The sequence below is a fragment of the Propithecus coquereli genome, unplaced genomic scaffold (genome assembly GCF_000956105.1).
Source record: "Propithecus coquereli isolate 6110/MARCELLA unplaced genomic scaffold, Pcoq_1.0 Scaffold150, whole genome shotgun sequence".
Lineage (NCBI taxonomy): Eukaryota > Metazoa > Chordata > Mammalia > Primates > Indriidae > Propithecus > Propithecus coquereli.
In genome coordinates this window covers 1044194-1061971 of record NW_012139414.1, presented here as the reverse complement: position 1 = coordinate 1061971, position 17778 = coordinate 1044194, and the positions used below count along the sequence as shown (strand labels likewise).

General features: G+C 36.9%; 1 protein-coding gene across 1 annotated transcript in view; it reads left to right on the top strand.

The window, feature by feature from the left end:
- BAZ1B (bromodomain adjacent to zinc finger domain, 1B) overlaps positions 1-17778 on the top strand; it is a 69488-nt gene that overhangs the window by 38201 nt on the left and 13509 nt on the right. Inside the window, exons 8-13 of the mRNA XM_012640374.1 lie at positions 4803-4941; positions 5481-5614; positions 8154-8259; positions 9115-9213; positions 11300-11477; positions 13212-13394. Of these exons, the coding sequence (XP_012495828.1) occupies positions 4803-4941; positions 5481-5614; positions 8154-8259; positions 9115-9213; positions 11300-11477; positions 13212-13394 (839 nt within the window). The remainder of the gene's footprint in view (positions 1-4802; positions 4942-5480; positions 5615-8153; positions 8260-9114; positions 9214-11299; positions 11478-13211; positions 13395-17778) is intronic.

Genomic DNA, 17778 nt, shown 5'->3' with positions numbered 1-17778 from the left:
ACCTCAGCCTCCTGAAGTGCTAGGATTACAGCAGTGGGCCACCACCCCAGCCCCTACTGTAATTTAAGAACTTAAAAATTTTGGGCTCTGATGACACCATCAAATCTGAACTTTTAGAAAACAACTTTATTAAATAATTCACATACTGTACAATTCATTTATTGTGTACAATTCAATATTTTAAAAATATATTCATAGCGGTGTGTGGCCATCACCATAGTCAATTTTGTAATGTTTTTATCACCTCAGAGAGAAACTCTGTAACAAATTCAAAAGGACTGGGTAAAAAAAAAAAAGAAACTCTGTACCCTTTAGCTATTATAACACCATCCCTCTATCCCCCCAGCCCAAAGCAATCACCAGTGTACTTTTTTTGTCTATATAGATTTGCCTATGAATATAATCATATGATAAATATATAGTCTTTTGTGACTGGCTTCTTTCACTTAGTGTAATGTTTTCAAGGTTCAGTCTTGTTTTAGCCTGTAAAACACTTATGCTAAGTGAAAGAAGCCAGTCACAAAAGACCCACCTCTCTTTACTTCCAAAACATTTCCAAAAGAAAACACAAAAGTCATTCTGTTCCCTGTCCCCAGTTCCTGATAACCACCAGTCTCCTTTCCAGAATAGGATTACCTATTCTGGATAGTTCATATAAATGGAATCATATGATATATGTGGCCTTTTATGTGTGGCTCTTTTTCATTTAGCGTGATTTCAAGATTCATCTATCTTTTGGCGTGTACCAGTACTTCATTCCTTTTTATGGCTGAATAATATTCTGTTGTTTGGCTATACCACATTTTGTTTATCATTCATCAGTTGATAGACATTTAGATTGTTTCTACTTGGCAAATATGAATAATGCTGCTAAGAACATTTGTGTACAAGTTTTTGTGTAGACATGCATTTTCATTTCTCTTAAGTAAATACGTAGGAATGGAGTGGTTGGATCATATTTAACCATTTGAGAAACTACCAGTCTGTTTTCTAAAGTGGCTGCGTAATTTTACATTTCCACCGGTAGTGTATGAGGGTTCTGATTTTTCTGCCTCCTCAGCAACACTTGTTATTATCTGACGTTTTAGTGTTTTTTTGTTTGTTTGTTTGTTTGTTTTTTTGAGACAGAGTCTTGCTCTGTTGCCTGGGCTAGAGTGCTGTCGCATCAGCCTAGCTCACATCAACTTCAAACTCCTGGGATCAAGCGATCCTTCTGCCTCAGCCTCCCGAGTAGCCGGGACTACAGGCATGCGCTACCATGCCTGGCTAATTTTTTCTATGTATTTTTAATTGTCCAACTAATTTCTTTCTATTTTTAGTAGAAATGGGGTCTCGCTCTTGCTCAGGCTGGTCTCAAACTCCTGAGCTCAAAGGATCCTCCCACCTCAGCTGACTCACAGAGTACTAGGATTACAGGCGTGAGCTACCGCCTGGCCTTTATCTGACTTTTGATTTCAGCAATCCTAATGGGTGTGAATTGGTATCTCATTGTGGTTTTGATTTGCATTTCCTTGGTAGCTGAGCAGTTTTTCACGTGTCTGTTTCCATTTGCATGTCTTTGGAAAAGTGTTGAAGTGTTAATTCAGATCTTTTGCCTATTATTGAATTGAATTATTTATCTTTTTTTTTTTTTGAGACAGTCTGACTTAAGTCGCCTGGACTAGAGTACTGTGGCGTCAGCGTAGCTCACAGCAACCTCAAACTCCTGAGCTCGAGTGATCCTCCTGCCTCAGCTTCCTGAGTAGCTGGGACTACAAGCGCAGGCCACTGTGCCCGGCTAATTTTTCTATTTTTAGTAGAGATGGGGTCTTGCTCTTGCTCAGGCTGGTCTCAAACTCCTAAGGTCAAGCAGTCCTCCCAGAGTGCTAGGATTACAGGTGTGAGCCACTGCACCTGGTCAGAGTTGTAAGAGTTCTTTATATATTCCAGATACAACTTCCTATCAGGTACATGGCCTGCAAATATTTTCACCCATTTTATATGTTGTCCTTTCACTTTCTTAATAGTATTACGTGAAGCACAAAAGCTTTTAATTTTGATAAGATTCACTTTATTTTTTCTTTTGTTACTGAGAGATTTGATGTTATATTTAAGAATTCATTGCCAAATCCAAGGTCATAAAGATTTACTCCTGTATTTTCTTCTAAACATCTTATAGTTTCAGCTCTTACATTTAGGTCTTTAATTCATTGAGTTAATTTTTAATAGTGGAAGTTAAAAGTCCAGCTTTATTCTCTCACATGTGCCTGTCTAGTTGTCTTGGTATTATTTGTTGAAAAGACTAATTCTCCATTGAATGGACTTGGCACCCTTGTCAAAAATCATTTGACTGTAGACATGTTGGTTTTTTTCTGAATTCTGAATTCTTCTATTCCATTGATCTCTGTGTTAATCTTTATGATGGTACTACACTCTTTTGATTGCTTTGTGTAAGTTTTGAAATGGAGAAATGTGAGTCTTCCAACTTGTTTTTCAAGATTGTTTTGACTATTCTGGGTCTCTTGCAATTCCAGATGAATTTTAGAATCAGCTATGTCAATTTCTACAAAGAGAATATTTGGGATTCTGATAGAGATTGTGTTAAATCTCTTGATTTAACTTTGGATCACTTTCATAGATCAGTTTTGGGAGTATTGCCATGTTAATTAAGTCTTCTTACTGGATCCATGAACATGAGATTTTTTTTTTTTCCATTTACGTAGATCTTTAATTTCTATTAGTGTTTTGTAGTTCTCAGAGTATAAATTTTGTACTTCTTTTATTAAATTTATTCTTTAATAAATCTTGACATCCAAGAGTTCTTGTTTGCCATCCTTCATTCCGTATTTGTATCTCCCTTCTTGCATGAGAAACCTGGCACCCATCAGTATCAGTATTTACTTATTGGATTAATCTTGCAGTGTACACATAATTAGTTTTAGAATTGCTGTATCCATTCCATTATGAGCAATAAATCTAAAATTCAACTGGGCATGGTGGTGTGTGCCTGTAGTCCCAGCTATTTAGGAGGTTAAGGTGGGAGGATCACTAGAGCCCAGGAGACTATAGAGAGAGCTATGATTGTGCCCCTGTACTCCAGCCTGGGCGAAAGAGCAACACCCCATTTCTTAAGAAAAAAAAAAAGTTATTTAGATTCAGGTTTTTCTTACAGTTCTTTTTGTCCTTAAGACTAAACTGTTTTGATCACTGTTATAGTTTCTAATCTCATAAAAGTTTCCAGCTTATAAAATGAAGATGGTAAATACTGTTTATTTTTCAAAGTCAGATGTAAAGTATTAGATAAATACCTAGAATTAGTCTTATGTGTTGGAGATTTTAGATTAAGTCAAACAACCTTGTTACTTGAATAGTTCTTTCATTAGAAAACATGTTTCTTTTAAAACAGATTTTAGTTTACACTGCTTAAGGCTATTGAAATGTTTTTATACATATGTGCATAGTGTGTGTGAATATGTGTATGTAATATGTACTTTTCATTTTAAAGACTTATAAAGAAAGTATAACTGCATTCCAAATAAAGCAGCATGTAGGTTAACTTTATATATATCACACTTCAGCTGTGTTTTACCTGAAATGTAATAATTTCTTCTTGAATTTCTGAAGTGTTCCTCTATGTTTTATATTTATCTTAACATAGGAGAAATGAAAGGAAGATGCTATTATTTATATAGAAACAAAGGACAGAATATTAATATTTTACCAAGGTCAGTATTTGATTTAGAGTTCAGGTCTTTGGATATCTAGTTTAGTGCTGTAACCTCTGAAACTAAACTTGGTTTTCTTTTGGTGACTTAACCTAAGTTGGATTCATTTTTGTTTGTAGCCTCATGAAAATGAGCTTTTCCTTGATTGTAACTGGGCCATTACTCTGTGTGTCTTTATCGTTTACCTTTGCACTGTTCTCTCCTGTAACCATTGTTGCAAACATAGGGTTCCATTTAAGCTAGTAAATGGTTTATCAAAGGTAACAAATTCCATTTACGTTTTAAATAAGTGGGATTTATCTTAAATTTTTAAAGTAACATCTTTAGATAGATGCATTTTCCAGATTATCACCATATTATAGATGTTATCATTAGTACATGATCAGGGTTAGACATTCTGGCGTTGTAAACAGTGCTCTATACCCTATAGTACCAGCTGTGGGAAAAAACCTCAAAAGGCAAGATTATTGAGCTGCTTTTGTTGTTGAGTGAAATTTCTGTTTGAATAGAATAAACCCATTTAATGAATGATCAGAAATAAAGTAATTAATTTTTTCATCATTAACAAAAGTAACTCATTTAATAGACAAATGGTATTCAGTGTATAATAATTATTAACCACAATTACTTCCCTGCCCTTGCTTTCTTAGTTCTTTTTCTTCTCATCCAAGGCTGTTAGGCTAAATCACTGTCAGATTCCTCAGGATTGAAATATGTTTTATTTCAAAATAGCTATTTTACTAGTGTTATTTATCCTGCTCTTTTCGAATATCCTGTGAGTGCACATGTCAGAAGATGTTTCAGTTAGTCCCATTTATGAACTGTTATGAATGTTTAAAATAGGAAGCTAAATTTTGGAGATAAGAGATTTTGCATTGAGTTGAGGGTTAAGACTTCACCAAAATTGGAGGAGTATAGGAAGACCAGATAGAAATTGCTGCCCTCACATGTCATTTCTTGTAACAGATTAGAATTAGGAGAAGGAAACTGAGATTTGATGAACATCTGCTTTATACCAGCAACTTTTTGTTCTATATCTTATTTAATTTGTGAGTGGGATTTACTAGGAAAAAATCTGAGTCTTTGTATCTTTAACAGTGAAATTAGAACGTGAAGCTGAAGAAGAAAGAATACGAAAGCACAAAGCAGCTGCCGAGAAAGCTTTCCAGGAAGGAATTGCCAAGGCAAAACTAGTCATGCGTAGGACGCCTATTGGTACAGATCGAAACCATAATAGGTAAGTTACTAAACTTAATTTTTGTTATGTTATAGGACTGTTATATTGTTATTAGTTATGAAACTATCTAAAGTACTAAGAATAGAGAAGCATCCCTGTTCAATTTTGCAATTCTCATCACACATTTGTTGAATGTTAACTGTGCCAAACGCTGGGGTCGCAAAGTTAAAGAAGACATGCTCCTGCCCTTGAAGATACCACATGTATGGTGTGGTGTAGGTAAACTTCAATTATGGTGTTAGGTAAACTGTAATCCAAATAGAGGTCTTTAAAAATGGTAGTATATTTTAAATGCATACATTATGTGGAACCTAGAGATAGAGAAATACTAGAAGTTTAAAAATTAGAAACATTAAACTAGTCTCATTCCAAGAATTTTGGTATCTTGCTTTACCTTATGATGTTTGTCTGGAGTTCTGAACAAAGGAGGAATTCTGTCACCTGTGAATGTGAATGCTCAGTGATAATCTGTAGTTGTCTCCAACAGTAAAATCATCCTACAGTCCATTATCTTATGAATACACGATTGTGATTTGTAGATACTGGCTCTTCTCAGATGAAGTTCCAGGATTATTCATTGAAAAAGGCTGGGTACATGACAGCATTGACTACCGATTCAACCATCACCGCAAAGACCACGCAGACTCGCCTGATGAGGATTACTGTCCTCGCAGTGAGTATATCTGTTAGTTTTTTGCCCTGCTCAAGTAGACTCAATGTTAAGGACTGCCTTTCCTCCGTCACCTTTTCCATTTGTAGAATTTCTTTATTGCCTTCTTAGCTAGACGTATTTGAGTGAGGGTAGGTGGATGTGAAATGCATAAAGAGAAGGAGAGAAACTAACATTTGATTACCAACTTTGTTCCAGGGATAGTGTGAGAAGATAAAGAGCTTGAATATTAGGATGTTTGGTTATTAGACTTTATAGGAGCAGTTTTCAAATTTTGTCCCTTAGAAACCTCTTTGTAGGTGCCTCAAGGGCTGAAATTGAAAGAGGGCCAAGAAGGCAGAGTTATGTGTCCTCTTCCTCTACTTTTTAAATTCATTTATTTAGTATTTATGGAGTATCTCTTGTCAGTTTTTCATGTGCCAGGGATATAGCAGCAAACAAGACAGATAAGGCCCTAAGTGTCATTTAACTAAAATCCTAGTGAGGAGAAACAGCATATATCTAACTAAAGTGACTGAGAAGGGGTCATGTAGGGATACTAATAATGTTTTTTTTCTCGATCTGAGTGTTGATTATATTGGAGTGTGCAGTTTGTAAAATAAAAAAGTATACTTTTCTGAATATATATATTCATCGTTTTTCTAGAAGTATACATATATTGAATATATTTCAAGAAAGAAATTTAAAAAATTTTAATTTAAAACACAAGATACTTGGGTCAGACCAGGTCGTTTCAACCTCAGTGTTGCTGACATTTTGGGCGTTTGTAATGGGAGCTGTCCTGCACATTGTAGGACATTTAGGAGGACCCTGGGCCTCTACCCACTCGATGCTAGTAGTGAAGCCATGTATGTCTCCAGACATTGCCAGATGTCCCCAGGGAGGCAACATTGCTCCCTGTTGATATCCACTGGGTTAGATGATCCACAAGCTTCCTTCCTTTCTTCCAGTTCTATTTTCTATAACTTAATAAAATTTGTTTCTTCAATATTAGATTATTGTGTTTTCCGAGAAATCATTTTTTAAATGTGGTTCTTCATTTTAGAGAAACTCCTAATCCAAACTTGAAACTCACAAAATTGTTAAATAAGAAAACTATAGTAAAATATAGCTGAAAACTTCAAATGTAAGGTGCTTTCATGTTGAATTATATTGAGCATAGATTATGTTACTTAGTAGAAAAATCTAGGTTTGGTAGACTTTATAAATACTGAGATAAATCAGTTCAAGAGTAGTAAGTAGAGACAGGATCTTTAGATTTGGGAGAGATTTTAGTGGGATGAGGGACGGTTATTTTATGTGTTTCAAAAGCCTAATGACCATCCTTGTAAATCAGGACTACACAGTTACAGCCCCTGAGAGAAGATTGAGCATCCACATCCCTTCACTTCTAGAGCATCCTGATGGGTGTTCCTTCATGTTTTCTAGTTTCATAATGGCAGTGTCTCTTTAAAATTTCCCAACTGAAATGTCTACACAAGGTTCCGTGTTTGTATTGCAGAGAAGATGCTGCAGGTTACGGGGGAGAAAAGGGGGGCAAAGGAGAGAACCAATTGTAGTATTAGGGAAGGCCTCAAATAATGTGATGGCCTAAAATAGGCTTTGATAAATTTGCTTAAGATATATCTATGTTAAATTAAGGTCATGTATTAGTATATGGGAACTGATTTACAAAAAAGTTAATTGTATTATTTGACATTAGAAGCCTCCAAGGATAAGTCTGTAGTAGTTTATGTATTCTATTTATTACTGCTTCACAGGTGCCTTTGCTCTTAACATCATGTAAAGAAGTAAATTCTTTATTTGCTTTGACAGAAGGTTATTTACTCATTCCTCTTCATTCTAAATAGTGGTACTCTTAAACTTTGAACTGTACATACTGTGTTTAAGATATTCTCTCTTTTTTTTTTTTTTTTTTTTGAGACAGAGTCTCTCTTTGTTGCCCAGGCTAGAGTGAGTGCCGTGGCGTCAGCCTATGTCACAGCAACCTCAAACTCCTGGGCTCAAGCAATCTTTCTGTCTCAGCCTCCCGAATAGCTGGGACTACAGGCATGTGCCACCATGCCCGGCTAATTTTTCCTATGGATATATATTTTTAGCTGTCCGGATCATTTCTTTCTATTTTTTAGTAAAGACGGGGTCTCGCTCTTGCTCAGGCTGGTCTCGAACTCCTGACCTTGAGCAATCCACCCGCCTCGGCCTCCCAGAGTGCTAGGATTACAGGCGTGAGCCACCGCGCCCGGCCTCTCTTTTTTTTTTGAGATGAGATCTTACTATGTTGCCCAGCCTGGCCTCAGACTCCTGGGTTAACTGGTTTCTCCAGCCTCAGCCTCTCCCGAGTAGCTGGGACTTCAGACATGTGCTATTGCACCTTCCGAGTTTAAGATACTTAAGAGAAAGTAGCATGTATTATACATGTGAATATATTTAATAGAAAGCCTCTGTGTTATTAGTCATTGAGTTTGGCACTGGAGACTGCTAAGGTTTGAAACTAGCAATTGGGTATTTACTATATTCAACTTAATATGTAACTTTTTCTTAGGTAAAAAAGCAAACTTAGGCAAAAACGCAAGCATGAACACACAGCATGGACCAGTGACAGAAATTGCTGTAGAGACTACCATACCTAAACAAGGACAGAACCTATGGTAACGTGAGCATTCATCTGGTTGCTCTTTCTTTACCCTTTTAAATGTTAAGTAAGAAAATGTTTAATATAGTGACACCAATGAGTTAATTATCTGTTAACATTTTGTGTGACCATGATATTTTGGATATCAAAACTCATTACTTTAGCAGACCTGATTTTTTTTGTTAAGAAGATACTTGCTTTTCTAAGGTTTGGAATTTTGATTTTTTTTCCTTCTGTAATGTAACTTTGTATACATTATATGATATGATAGATCTTAGTAGTGGAGATGCTCTTGTATGTTTGGGAATAGAAGTATTTAGGATTTTCCTTGATTTTTATTTATATAGTAATTTAATAATTTATAGTTTATATGTAAATATATACAAATAAATTTAAAATAAATTAATTCACTAATTAAATTTTGTTAAATAATAAAAATTGTGTGCATGGCCATTAGTCTTTTGTGTGCAATTCTCCTTTCGGCAGAGAACTAGTTTTCAAGAGGATCCCCTCTACTTTGTGATTGCATTAAGTACGTTCTGTGATTGCATTTGGCTTAATGACATTTCACCTTAATTTTGTGTATAGGTTTACTCTTTGAAGGTGTAGGGAAAAGTGTCCCAATTAACTTTATAAAATTTGTTTCATTTTATATTTTAGTGGGAAACATTAGCCCCAATGTGGTAGGATAAAGTTAACATCAGGCCTCATGGAAATAGTAAATTATTTATTCTATTTTTAGATATTAGACTGAACAGGTTTGGAATTCTGCTCTCCCAACTCCCACTACCCACCCTAGATCCCTTACTTAGTGTTTGATTTTGATTTTTTTTTTTTCCCCGGAGTTATCAGGTCTGTTTTTCCCCTACAGGTTTTTATGTGATAGTCAAAAGGAACTGGATGAGTTGCTAAACTGTCTTCACCCTCAGGGAATAAGAGAAAGTCAGCTTAAAGACAGACTAGAAAAGAGGTAAGGATTTTCATCTTGCTCTTCACTCCTTACATCTTATTTCTCTTCAGCATTAGATACAAATATCTGTGGTTTTCTCTTTTCTTTTCTTTCTTTCCTTTTTTATTCCTTTCTTTTTCTTTCTTTCCTTTTTTTTTTTTGATAGAGACAGGGTCTTACTCTGTCACCCAGGCTGGAGTGCAATGGCTTACTGCAGCCTTGAGCTCTTGGGTTCAGGTGATCCTCCCTTCTCTGCCTCCTGAGTAGCTAGGACTACAAGCATATACTATCACACCTGGCTAATTTTTTTAATATTTAAGATCTCTAATAGAGATTGGGTCTCACTGTGTTGCCTAGGCTGGTCTTGAACTCCTGGCCTCAAGTGATCCTCCTGCCTTGGCCTCCCAAAGTGCTGGGATTACAGGCGTGAGTCACTGTGCCCAGCCCCAAATTCTTTATAACACAGAAGAAAGTATCTGCTTTAAGGTAGGAATATATATTAATACACATTTATTGGGATAAATCTTGGGATCTACACTTATGAAACATAAGTGTTAAGCACATGATATAATCAGAATATGTAAAATTGACTTAGAAATTTCATCACCAATAAACTCATTGTAGTCAATGGTGTGACTAAGTCTCCCCAACACATACATATCCTACTGCAGTGCTTATAATAATGTTACTGAAAACTTGGCACTTATCCACGAGGCAGAAGAAGAATGAGGACAAGCGGTTTGACGAGGAAGGAAAGAGAGTTTACTTTGCCAGCAAAGGAGGAAATATGGCAGACCTTCTCTTCTCAAAATCCAAATTTTTCCCGTTCGTTCGTTCGTTCTTTCTTTCCCTTCCTCCCTCCCTCCCTCCCTCCCTTCCTTCCTTCCTTCCTTCCTTCCTTCCTTCCTTTCTTTTCTTATCTGTTAAAAATATTTTAAATGTCTATAACCCTTGTATATTTATAACCCTTGTAAATACAAGGTATTTTTTTGGTGGGGCACATCATGATTATTTTTAAATTTATACCATCTTTATATAGGGTAGCAGAATTATTCAGTGAATAATGCATGCCATGCACCAACCTGTGAGCCTCTTTGTTAGGCAACCTTGCAAATGCGGTCCTAGATGGGTTGGTGTTCAAAAATGTTCTATCAGTATTCATACTAGCCAAAAAATGGAGACAGTGTAAATGCCTATCAACTGATGGATAGATAAACAAAATGTGGTATATGCAAACAACGGAATATTATTTAGCCACAAAAAGGAATGAAGTGTACTGATGTGTACTACAGTATGGATGAACGTAGAAAATATTATGCTAAGTGAAAGAAGCCAGAGACATAAGAGGCCACATGTCATATGATTCCATTTATATGAAACACCCAGAGTAGATAGGCCAATCTGTAGAGACAGAATGTGGGTTACTGTTTAACATATATGAGATTTCTTTTTGGGGTGATGAAAATGTTTTAGAATTAGATAGTCGTGATGGTTCCACAACATAAAAAGCACTTGTGGCCCACTCAGGATAGAGAGTCTTAAAAGGAGTCTTTATTGCTAGGGCCTCAAAGGGTTAATTTCTAGTGTGAAGGTGAACTCTACTGAAGATCTTTTAGTAGGTTTTGTACTCAAATTCATTTTTCTTTATGTTGTGAAGAATTGTAAGCAGGTGATTTAAAATCGTCCCAGGTTGGTAGCAATTCCTTCCAGTTGAATAAACAAACATGCATTCTGTCTGGAGGAGTACAACTTCAAACCTGGCCTCAAAGAATTCCCACAGATAAAATTCCAACAAACTTATGGTGAAAAAGTCACAGAATACACAAACCAGGCACTGTGAATGAGTGCTAGGAAAAGCAGTATGCTTCAGATACTGGAATTATCAAATACAGAAGAAAATAAATGTAGTTTTAGAATGAATCAAGAAATAAGAGAAATTTGAAATTTGTGTAAGAAATACCTCTGATGAGACTATTAAAAAACACCAAGGAGAGATGAAAAAGATCTAAATAAGTCTTCCAGAAAGAAAACATACCATTCCAGTAGTTGAAATTTAAAGAACATCTTCAAAAGTTCCTTCATTTTCCCTTTCTCTTACCCCACCTAGGTACCAGGACATTATTCACTCTATTCATCTGGCTCGGAAGCCAAATTTGGGCCTAAAATCCTGCGATGGCAACCAAGAGCTCTTAAACTTTCTTCGTAGTGATCTTATTGAAGTTGCAACAAGGTTACAAAAAGGAGGGCTTGGATATGTGGAAGAAACATCAGAATTTGAAGCCCGGGTAAGAACTTAAGAAAACACCCTTTCAAAGCTGTTACTCATAGAAAAACTCAATTTGGAGTTATTCCCTGACACTGTTCTTGACTCCCCAAGATGACCCTGGAAATCGTGTTTGGGTTTGTCTTGAAAGACGTGTATGGAACCAAAAGTTCTTTGTGTACATATCTTTTTGTCTGTCATCTTTTGCTGGTATCCAGAAAAATCAAATAGTTGGCTCAAAACCTTTTGTTTGAAAAGAGCTTTCCTATTAAGGTGAATGAAAGCCAGTTGTTAGCCATAGTCATATAGTATCATTTAACATATCTTTCACTTGTGATGCCTGTGCTTTCAAGTGTGAAACATGCTTGTGTATCCTGCTTGTGTACATTGTTCACACACAGTCAGCTTAGTAGACTTATATTTATGTGGAGCATCACTCATATTGTCCAGTGGGCCTCTTTGCAATCTTATCACTTACTGCTCAGAAGGACCTTAATCGGTATAGGTGAAACTTCTCAGGAGACCCCGTACCCTCACATTAGGTAGGTTTGGGTATCAAAGCTGGAGAGAAGATTGGAGAATACCATCCATCAGTTATTATTGTAGAGTGTTTTTTACTGATTTTAAATTATTAAGTCCAGATAATTTCAGACATTAATGTTTGTGGATCTTCTCAAATTATTCGTAAGTGCTGTGGCATGTGTATTCTTATAATTGTGTAATTTTTTAATGAGCAGTTGCATCCTTTCCCCCATTTTTTCTGAATTTATAACTACTTTTCATCTTTTTCTTAGTCTGTGTTTCTATTTCTTTGCTATTAGAATTAGCAAAGTATATATGCATGTTTATATATCCAGTTTTTGAAAATTAGTGATACATTCTTGGTACATTTCCTGGGAAAAAAAATTAAGTATCTTTATGGGTCTTAATGATTTTTTGAAGAACTATTTAACCCAAAGGATTTTGCCAGTTTAATTGCCTAGTCTGTGCCAAATCTAGGCCTACATCTTGCTGACATTGGGTTATCATTATTTTTCTTTGTTTTCTTTATGACTATGAAATGATATCTTTTAATTGGCATGCCTTATGCGACTTACAAGATAAAACAGTGTGTGCAGTGTTTAGGAACGTAATTTTTTAGTTTTTGTTGTTTATTTCTATTTTTTAAAAATTTTAAAGAGCTAGGTCTCAGTATGTTGCCCAGGCTGAAATGCAGTGGCTGTTTACAGGTGTGATCATAGCGCATCATAGACTCAAACTCATGGGCTTCAGTGATGCTCCTGCCTCAGCCTCCCTCGTAACTGGGTGTATGGGAATATACCACTGTGCCCAGCCGGGAGCATGATTTTGATGAAGTGATTTACCTTCTGTTTCCTCATCCATTAGATAGATGCGAGACTTAAAAGGAGATCAGGTGTGTAAAGCATATTATGTTCAGTTAGCCAGAAAGTTTGTAAATTTTGATTCTCTTTCAATTTGTGCATTAAGACTGTAGCTTGCACATAGTAGGTAATGAATGAATTATGTAACTCCCTTAGGTAGAGGGAATTGCAGCATTCTTCAGTCTCTTCTCTGGGGAAATGGAAGTAATCAAGTACTTTTAAATGCATAAGCCACTGGAGAGAACTTACGAACAGTTGATGTTATATGGCTCTTTTGATATTTGAGTACAGGTTGATTTGAATTTAGTTGAGGATGGACTCTTTTCATCTTTCTCTTGACCTTCTCTCAATCTAGTTTTAAAATCATTCTGTAGGTTATTTCATTGGAGAAACTGAAGGATTTTGGTGAGTGTGTGATTGCCCTTCAGGCCAGTGTCATAAAGAAATTTCTCCAAGGCTTCATGGCTCCGAAGCAAAAGAGAAGAAAACTGCAGAGCGAAGATTCGACAAAAACTGAGGAAGTGGATGAAGAGAAAAAAATGGCAGAGGAAGCAAAGGTATTCAGTTATTGAAGTTATCATTTATGATTGTTTAGATGAGTGTGATTGGGTTTTAAAATAGTCTAACCCTATGCTTTTTAGCTATTGTAAGCACTGTACCCTTAGCCAGTGTCCCTTTTCTTTTTAAGCCACTTTCCACTGAATTTGGTTTTCAAACTGGTCTGTGGAGCATAGCCCTGCCTCTAGGACTGTGGATGATGGTCAGAGTGGTGTATCCCTCCCCCCTTACCAGATCTTGGTTCTCTGTTTTCAAAAAGGTGGTGGTGGTTTTTAAATATTTTTAAAATTGTGGTAAAATGTGCACAGCATACACCTTACCATTTTTATGTGTACAGTTCTGTGGCATTTTCACATTGTTCTGCAGCCATCACCACTATCCATCTCCAAAATGTCTTCATCTTCTCAAACTGAAACTGCCCGTTAAACTCTTAACTCCCCATTTCCTCCTTCCCCCAGCCCCTGGCTACCACCATTTTCCCTCTGTCTTTCTGAATTTGACTACTCTAAGTACTTCATGTAAGTGGAATCATATAATATGTGTCCTTTTGAGACTGGCTTATTTCACTTGAGCATAATGTCTTCAAGGTTCATTCCTGTTGTAGGTGCAGGAATTACCTTTCTTTTTAAGGCTGAGTAATATTCCATTGTATATTAAAAGAAAACAGTTTTCTCAGAGAACACTTGTGACATCAAATATGTGAGTTTTTTTCACACTAAGCAATTCTTGAATTCTCTGCCAACATCAATTACTCCTACAATTCAATTCAGTTCTGACATGATCTACTTGGAGTTTACGTCAATTGCTGCAAGTTAAAAGACTCAGTCCCACAAGACTGTCACCTGTACCAGCTGTAAATTGAGGGTTCTCATGACTCCCTCCTTACGTTTGATAATTTGCTAGAATGCCCCAGAGAACTCAGGAAAACATTTTACTGAGGTTTACCAGTTGATTGTAAAGGAACAACTCAGAAACAGCCAGACGGAAGAGATGCATAGGGCAAGGCATGGGGTGGAGAATTGGGTGCACGGAGCTTTTGTAGTACATCTGAACACTTCCAGTTTTGGGTATGTTCACCAATCTGGAAACTCATCAAATCTTACTGTTAGAGCTTAATCTCCAGGTTTCCCCCTTCCGCCTTCAGGAACTTGTAGGTAGAGTTGAAGGTTCCAACCCTCTGATCACTTTGTCTTTCTGGTGAGCAGTCCCCCGTCCTCAGGCTATCTTGGGGCTCCACTCTTAAGTCATCTCAATAGCATAAACTCAGATGTGATCCGAAAGCATTCAAATAATATAACAAAATAACAATATAACAAATACATAACAGAATAACAAAAGACACTCCTATCTTGAAATTCCGAGAGTTTTAGAACGGGGACAAAGGTCGGATATATTTCTTACTATACCACGTGTATGTACCACATTTTGTTTATCCGTTCATCTGTTTTTTATTTTTTTGAGAGAGTCTCCCTCCGAGGCTGGAGTGCAGTAGCGTCATCATGGCTCACTTACAGCCTCAAACTCTTGGCTCAAGCAATCCTTTTGGCTCAGCCTCCCGAGTAGCTGGGACTCCAGGCATGAGCCACCACAGCTGGCTAATTTTCTGGATTTTTTTTGTAGAGACAGGGTATCCCTCTGTTGCTCAGACTGGTCTCGAACTCCCTGGCATCAAGCAATCCTCCCACTTCAGCCTCCCAAAGTGCTGGGATTATAGGTGTGAGCCACCACACCCAGCTGTTCTCCCTAATTTTAGATTTCCCTCTCCCTCACTTCTTTCCTTCCTTTCACAAGCATCTGGTAAAGGTTGCCTGTGCCAGTCACTGCTAAGTCTGGAGGTTTTATAGAGATGAGTAAAACCCTCAAGTGTTTGCCTTCAAGGAACTCAGTTTGAGTGTAAGAGACAGAGGCAGGCAGTGATTACAGTAGTATGACAGGTACTGATGAGAAAGCAGTACTCAGCCTCACCTGTGAGGAATACCCAGGGCAAATCAAAGAAACCTTCCCAGAGGAGATAATAGAAGCTGGGAGCTGAAGAATAAGTAGGAATTAATCAGGCATGGGAAGGGCAGCATAGAACTTCAGATTGAACTGAAACTGGCCTCTTTCTCAGTGACAGCTTGTTTTTTTCAAAACATAGAATGAATATTCTCCTTTCTAAAGCTCCTCAAACATTTGTACATAGTTGTCATGTTCCCCCTATATTTCTTCCTGAGGCCAAGATCATTTAGGGTAAGAGGTAAGCAGGGCAGAGAATGAAAATCCAGTTTAAATAAAGGTTTAATTCATGGTTTAGGCTCAGAGACTTCACATATAAGTCATTAGCTTGCTGGGATTTAGTTCTTATCTTCCTCTGTATTTCTTTAATTTGATATCTTTTATTATTCATTCATTTATTTATTTATTTTTATTTCAGCATATTATGAAGGTACAGATGTTTAGATTACGTATGTTGCCCTTGCCCCCCCTCCCCCCCAAGTCTGAGCTTCAAGTGTGTCCATCCCCCGGGAGGTGCACGTTGCACTCATTGTTTGTGCATATGCCCATCCCTCCTCCCCCCTCCCCCCTCCCCCTGCCCAACATCCAATAAATGTCATTCTTATATGTGCACTTAAGTGTTGATCAGCTAATAACAATTTGATGGTGACCTCTGTATTTCTTTTAAATGACTATATTGTACGTAGGTAACTTAAGATGTCTAAGATATCAAAGATGTCTAAGACAGTTAACTAGTCTCCTTGGCTAAATCTCTTCTCATAAGGCATAATTTTTAGTCTTGCTAAATACTGCATGAGTTTTGTTTTAACTCAAGTTCTGTCCAGAAGAGGCTCTTTCTTGATGTGATCTTTCCAAGAATGTCCATTTCTTTTCCTGAAACAATGTTTTCTTGTTACTGAGAATTAACTAGTCTCTGTAGTATTCTAATTAACCTCCTTTTGAGTACTGAATCCCACAGTGAAGTAACCTCTTTTTAGCTTGTCAGATCAGACTTGTTCTTAGCTTAGTTGTAGAGGAAAATATGAGCACTTTGCAGGTCCAGACACAGTACATAAATGGAAAGCATGGAAGAGTTTCTTGGAAAATCAATTAGGTTGCCTACTAAGTAGTTCAACAATGTTCTGCATTAAAATGGCATTATGCCCTGTAGTTCCCTACCAGAGGTCAACTTTACCACAGCTCTGAAATTTTCCACTGCCCTTTGCTTTGAATGTTTCCACTTAGCAAGGGCCAGGATTTTTGCAACTGGCACTAGGCTGTTGCGTGAGCTTATATCAGTCTAATCTGGGCTTCATTTTTTTATTTATAAAAATAGATCTTCTCTCAAATCCCTTTTTTGTAATAGTGGATGATTTCAAATATTTAATGCTTATTTTGTTTTCTTGAATTAACTGGAAAAGACAATGTATAATTTGGCAAAATCCTGGGTTTTGTTTGACTCTGTTTACTGTGGCTGCATGTGTCCTGACAACCTAATTACTGATGCTCCTTGATTTAGGATGCAGTGTAATACCACCACCACCCCCAAAATAAACCCATCATATGTCTTAAGATATTTTCAATTTATGATGGGTTTATCTGGATACTGAGTATGTATGGCTTTTGTACCAATTCATAAGTCAAACCATCAGAAGACTGGGTCATCTTTGTATCTTTTTTCCATTTGACTGATCTTTTGTGGAAGACTGAGCTGGAGCCTCATTTTATCCCTGCTAAGATAAGATAATTGCCTTTCCAGTGTTAACCAAAAAGATTAATGGTGATTTTCATGTAAACTGCTTTCCCCTTGATTCTGTTTTATCTACTTCTAACTGGGGACTAACTTGAAGGTCAACATGGTATACTAGAGAATTTGAATTATCCACTAGAATAGTGTGTCTGGACTCCCACCAGCACTGCAGGACAGAGGGTTTTTGCAGGAGGCCACCAGTGTGAAAACTTTATCTTACTACTGTTTTTCTATTTTTTAAAAACACTACTTTGAATATGGGAGATTTTTTTGTTTTATTTTGTTTTGTTTTTGTCTTTTAACATGCTGGGCTGTTAGGAATTTTGTGCGTGAGAGTCCAATATATTCTCTCAGATCTTGAGTGCCTGATGTTTTTGTCGTCAGAATTAGAAGCTGGTTGGGGTCTAGGCTAGTTTAGGTGCGTAACTCAGTATCTATAACAGGATCCTAATGGTTATCTAGTATGTAAAATACCAAGAGCATTGGATTGGGAATGGAGACGTGGCCCTAAATTGCTGAGACCTTGGGCAAACTTTCTTCCCAAGTAAACTAACAAAAATGTTACGTGAATGTTCATAGCAACATTATTCTCAATAGCCAAAATATGGAAACAACCCAGATGTCCCATCACCTGATGAATGGATAAATAAAATGTGAAA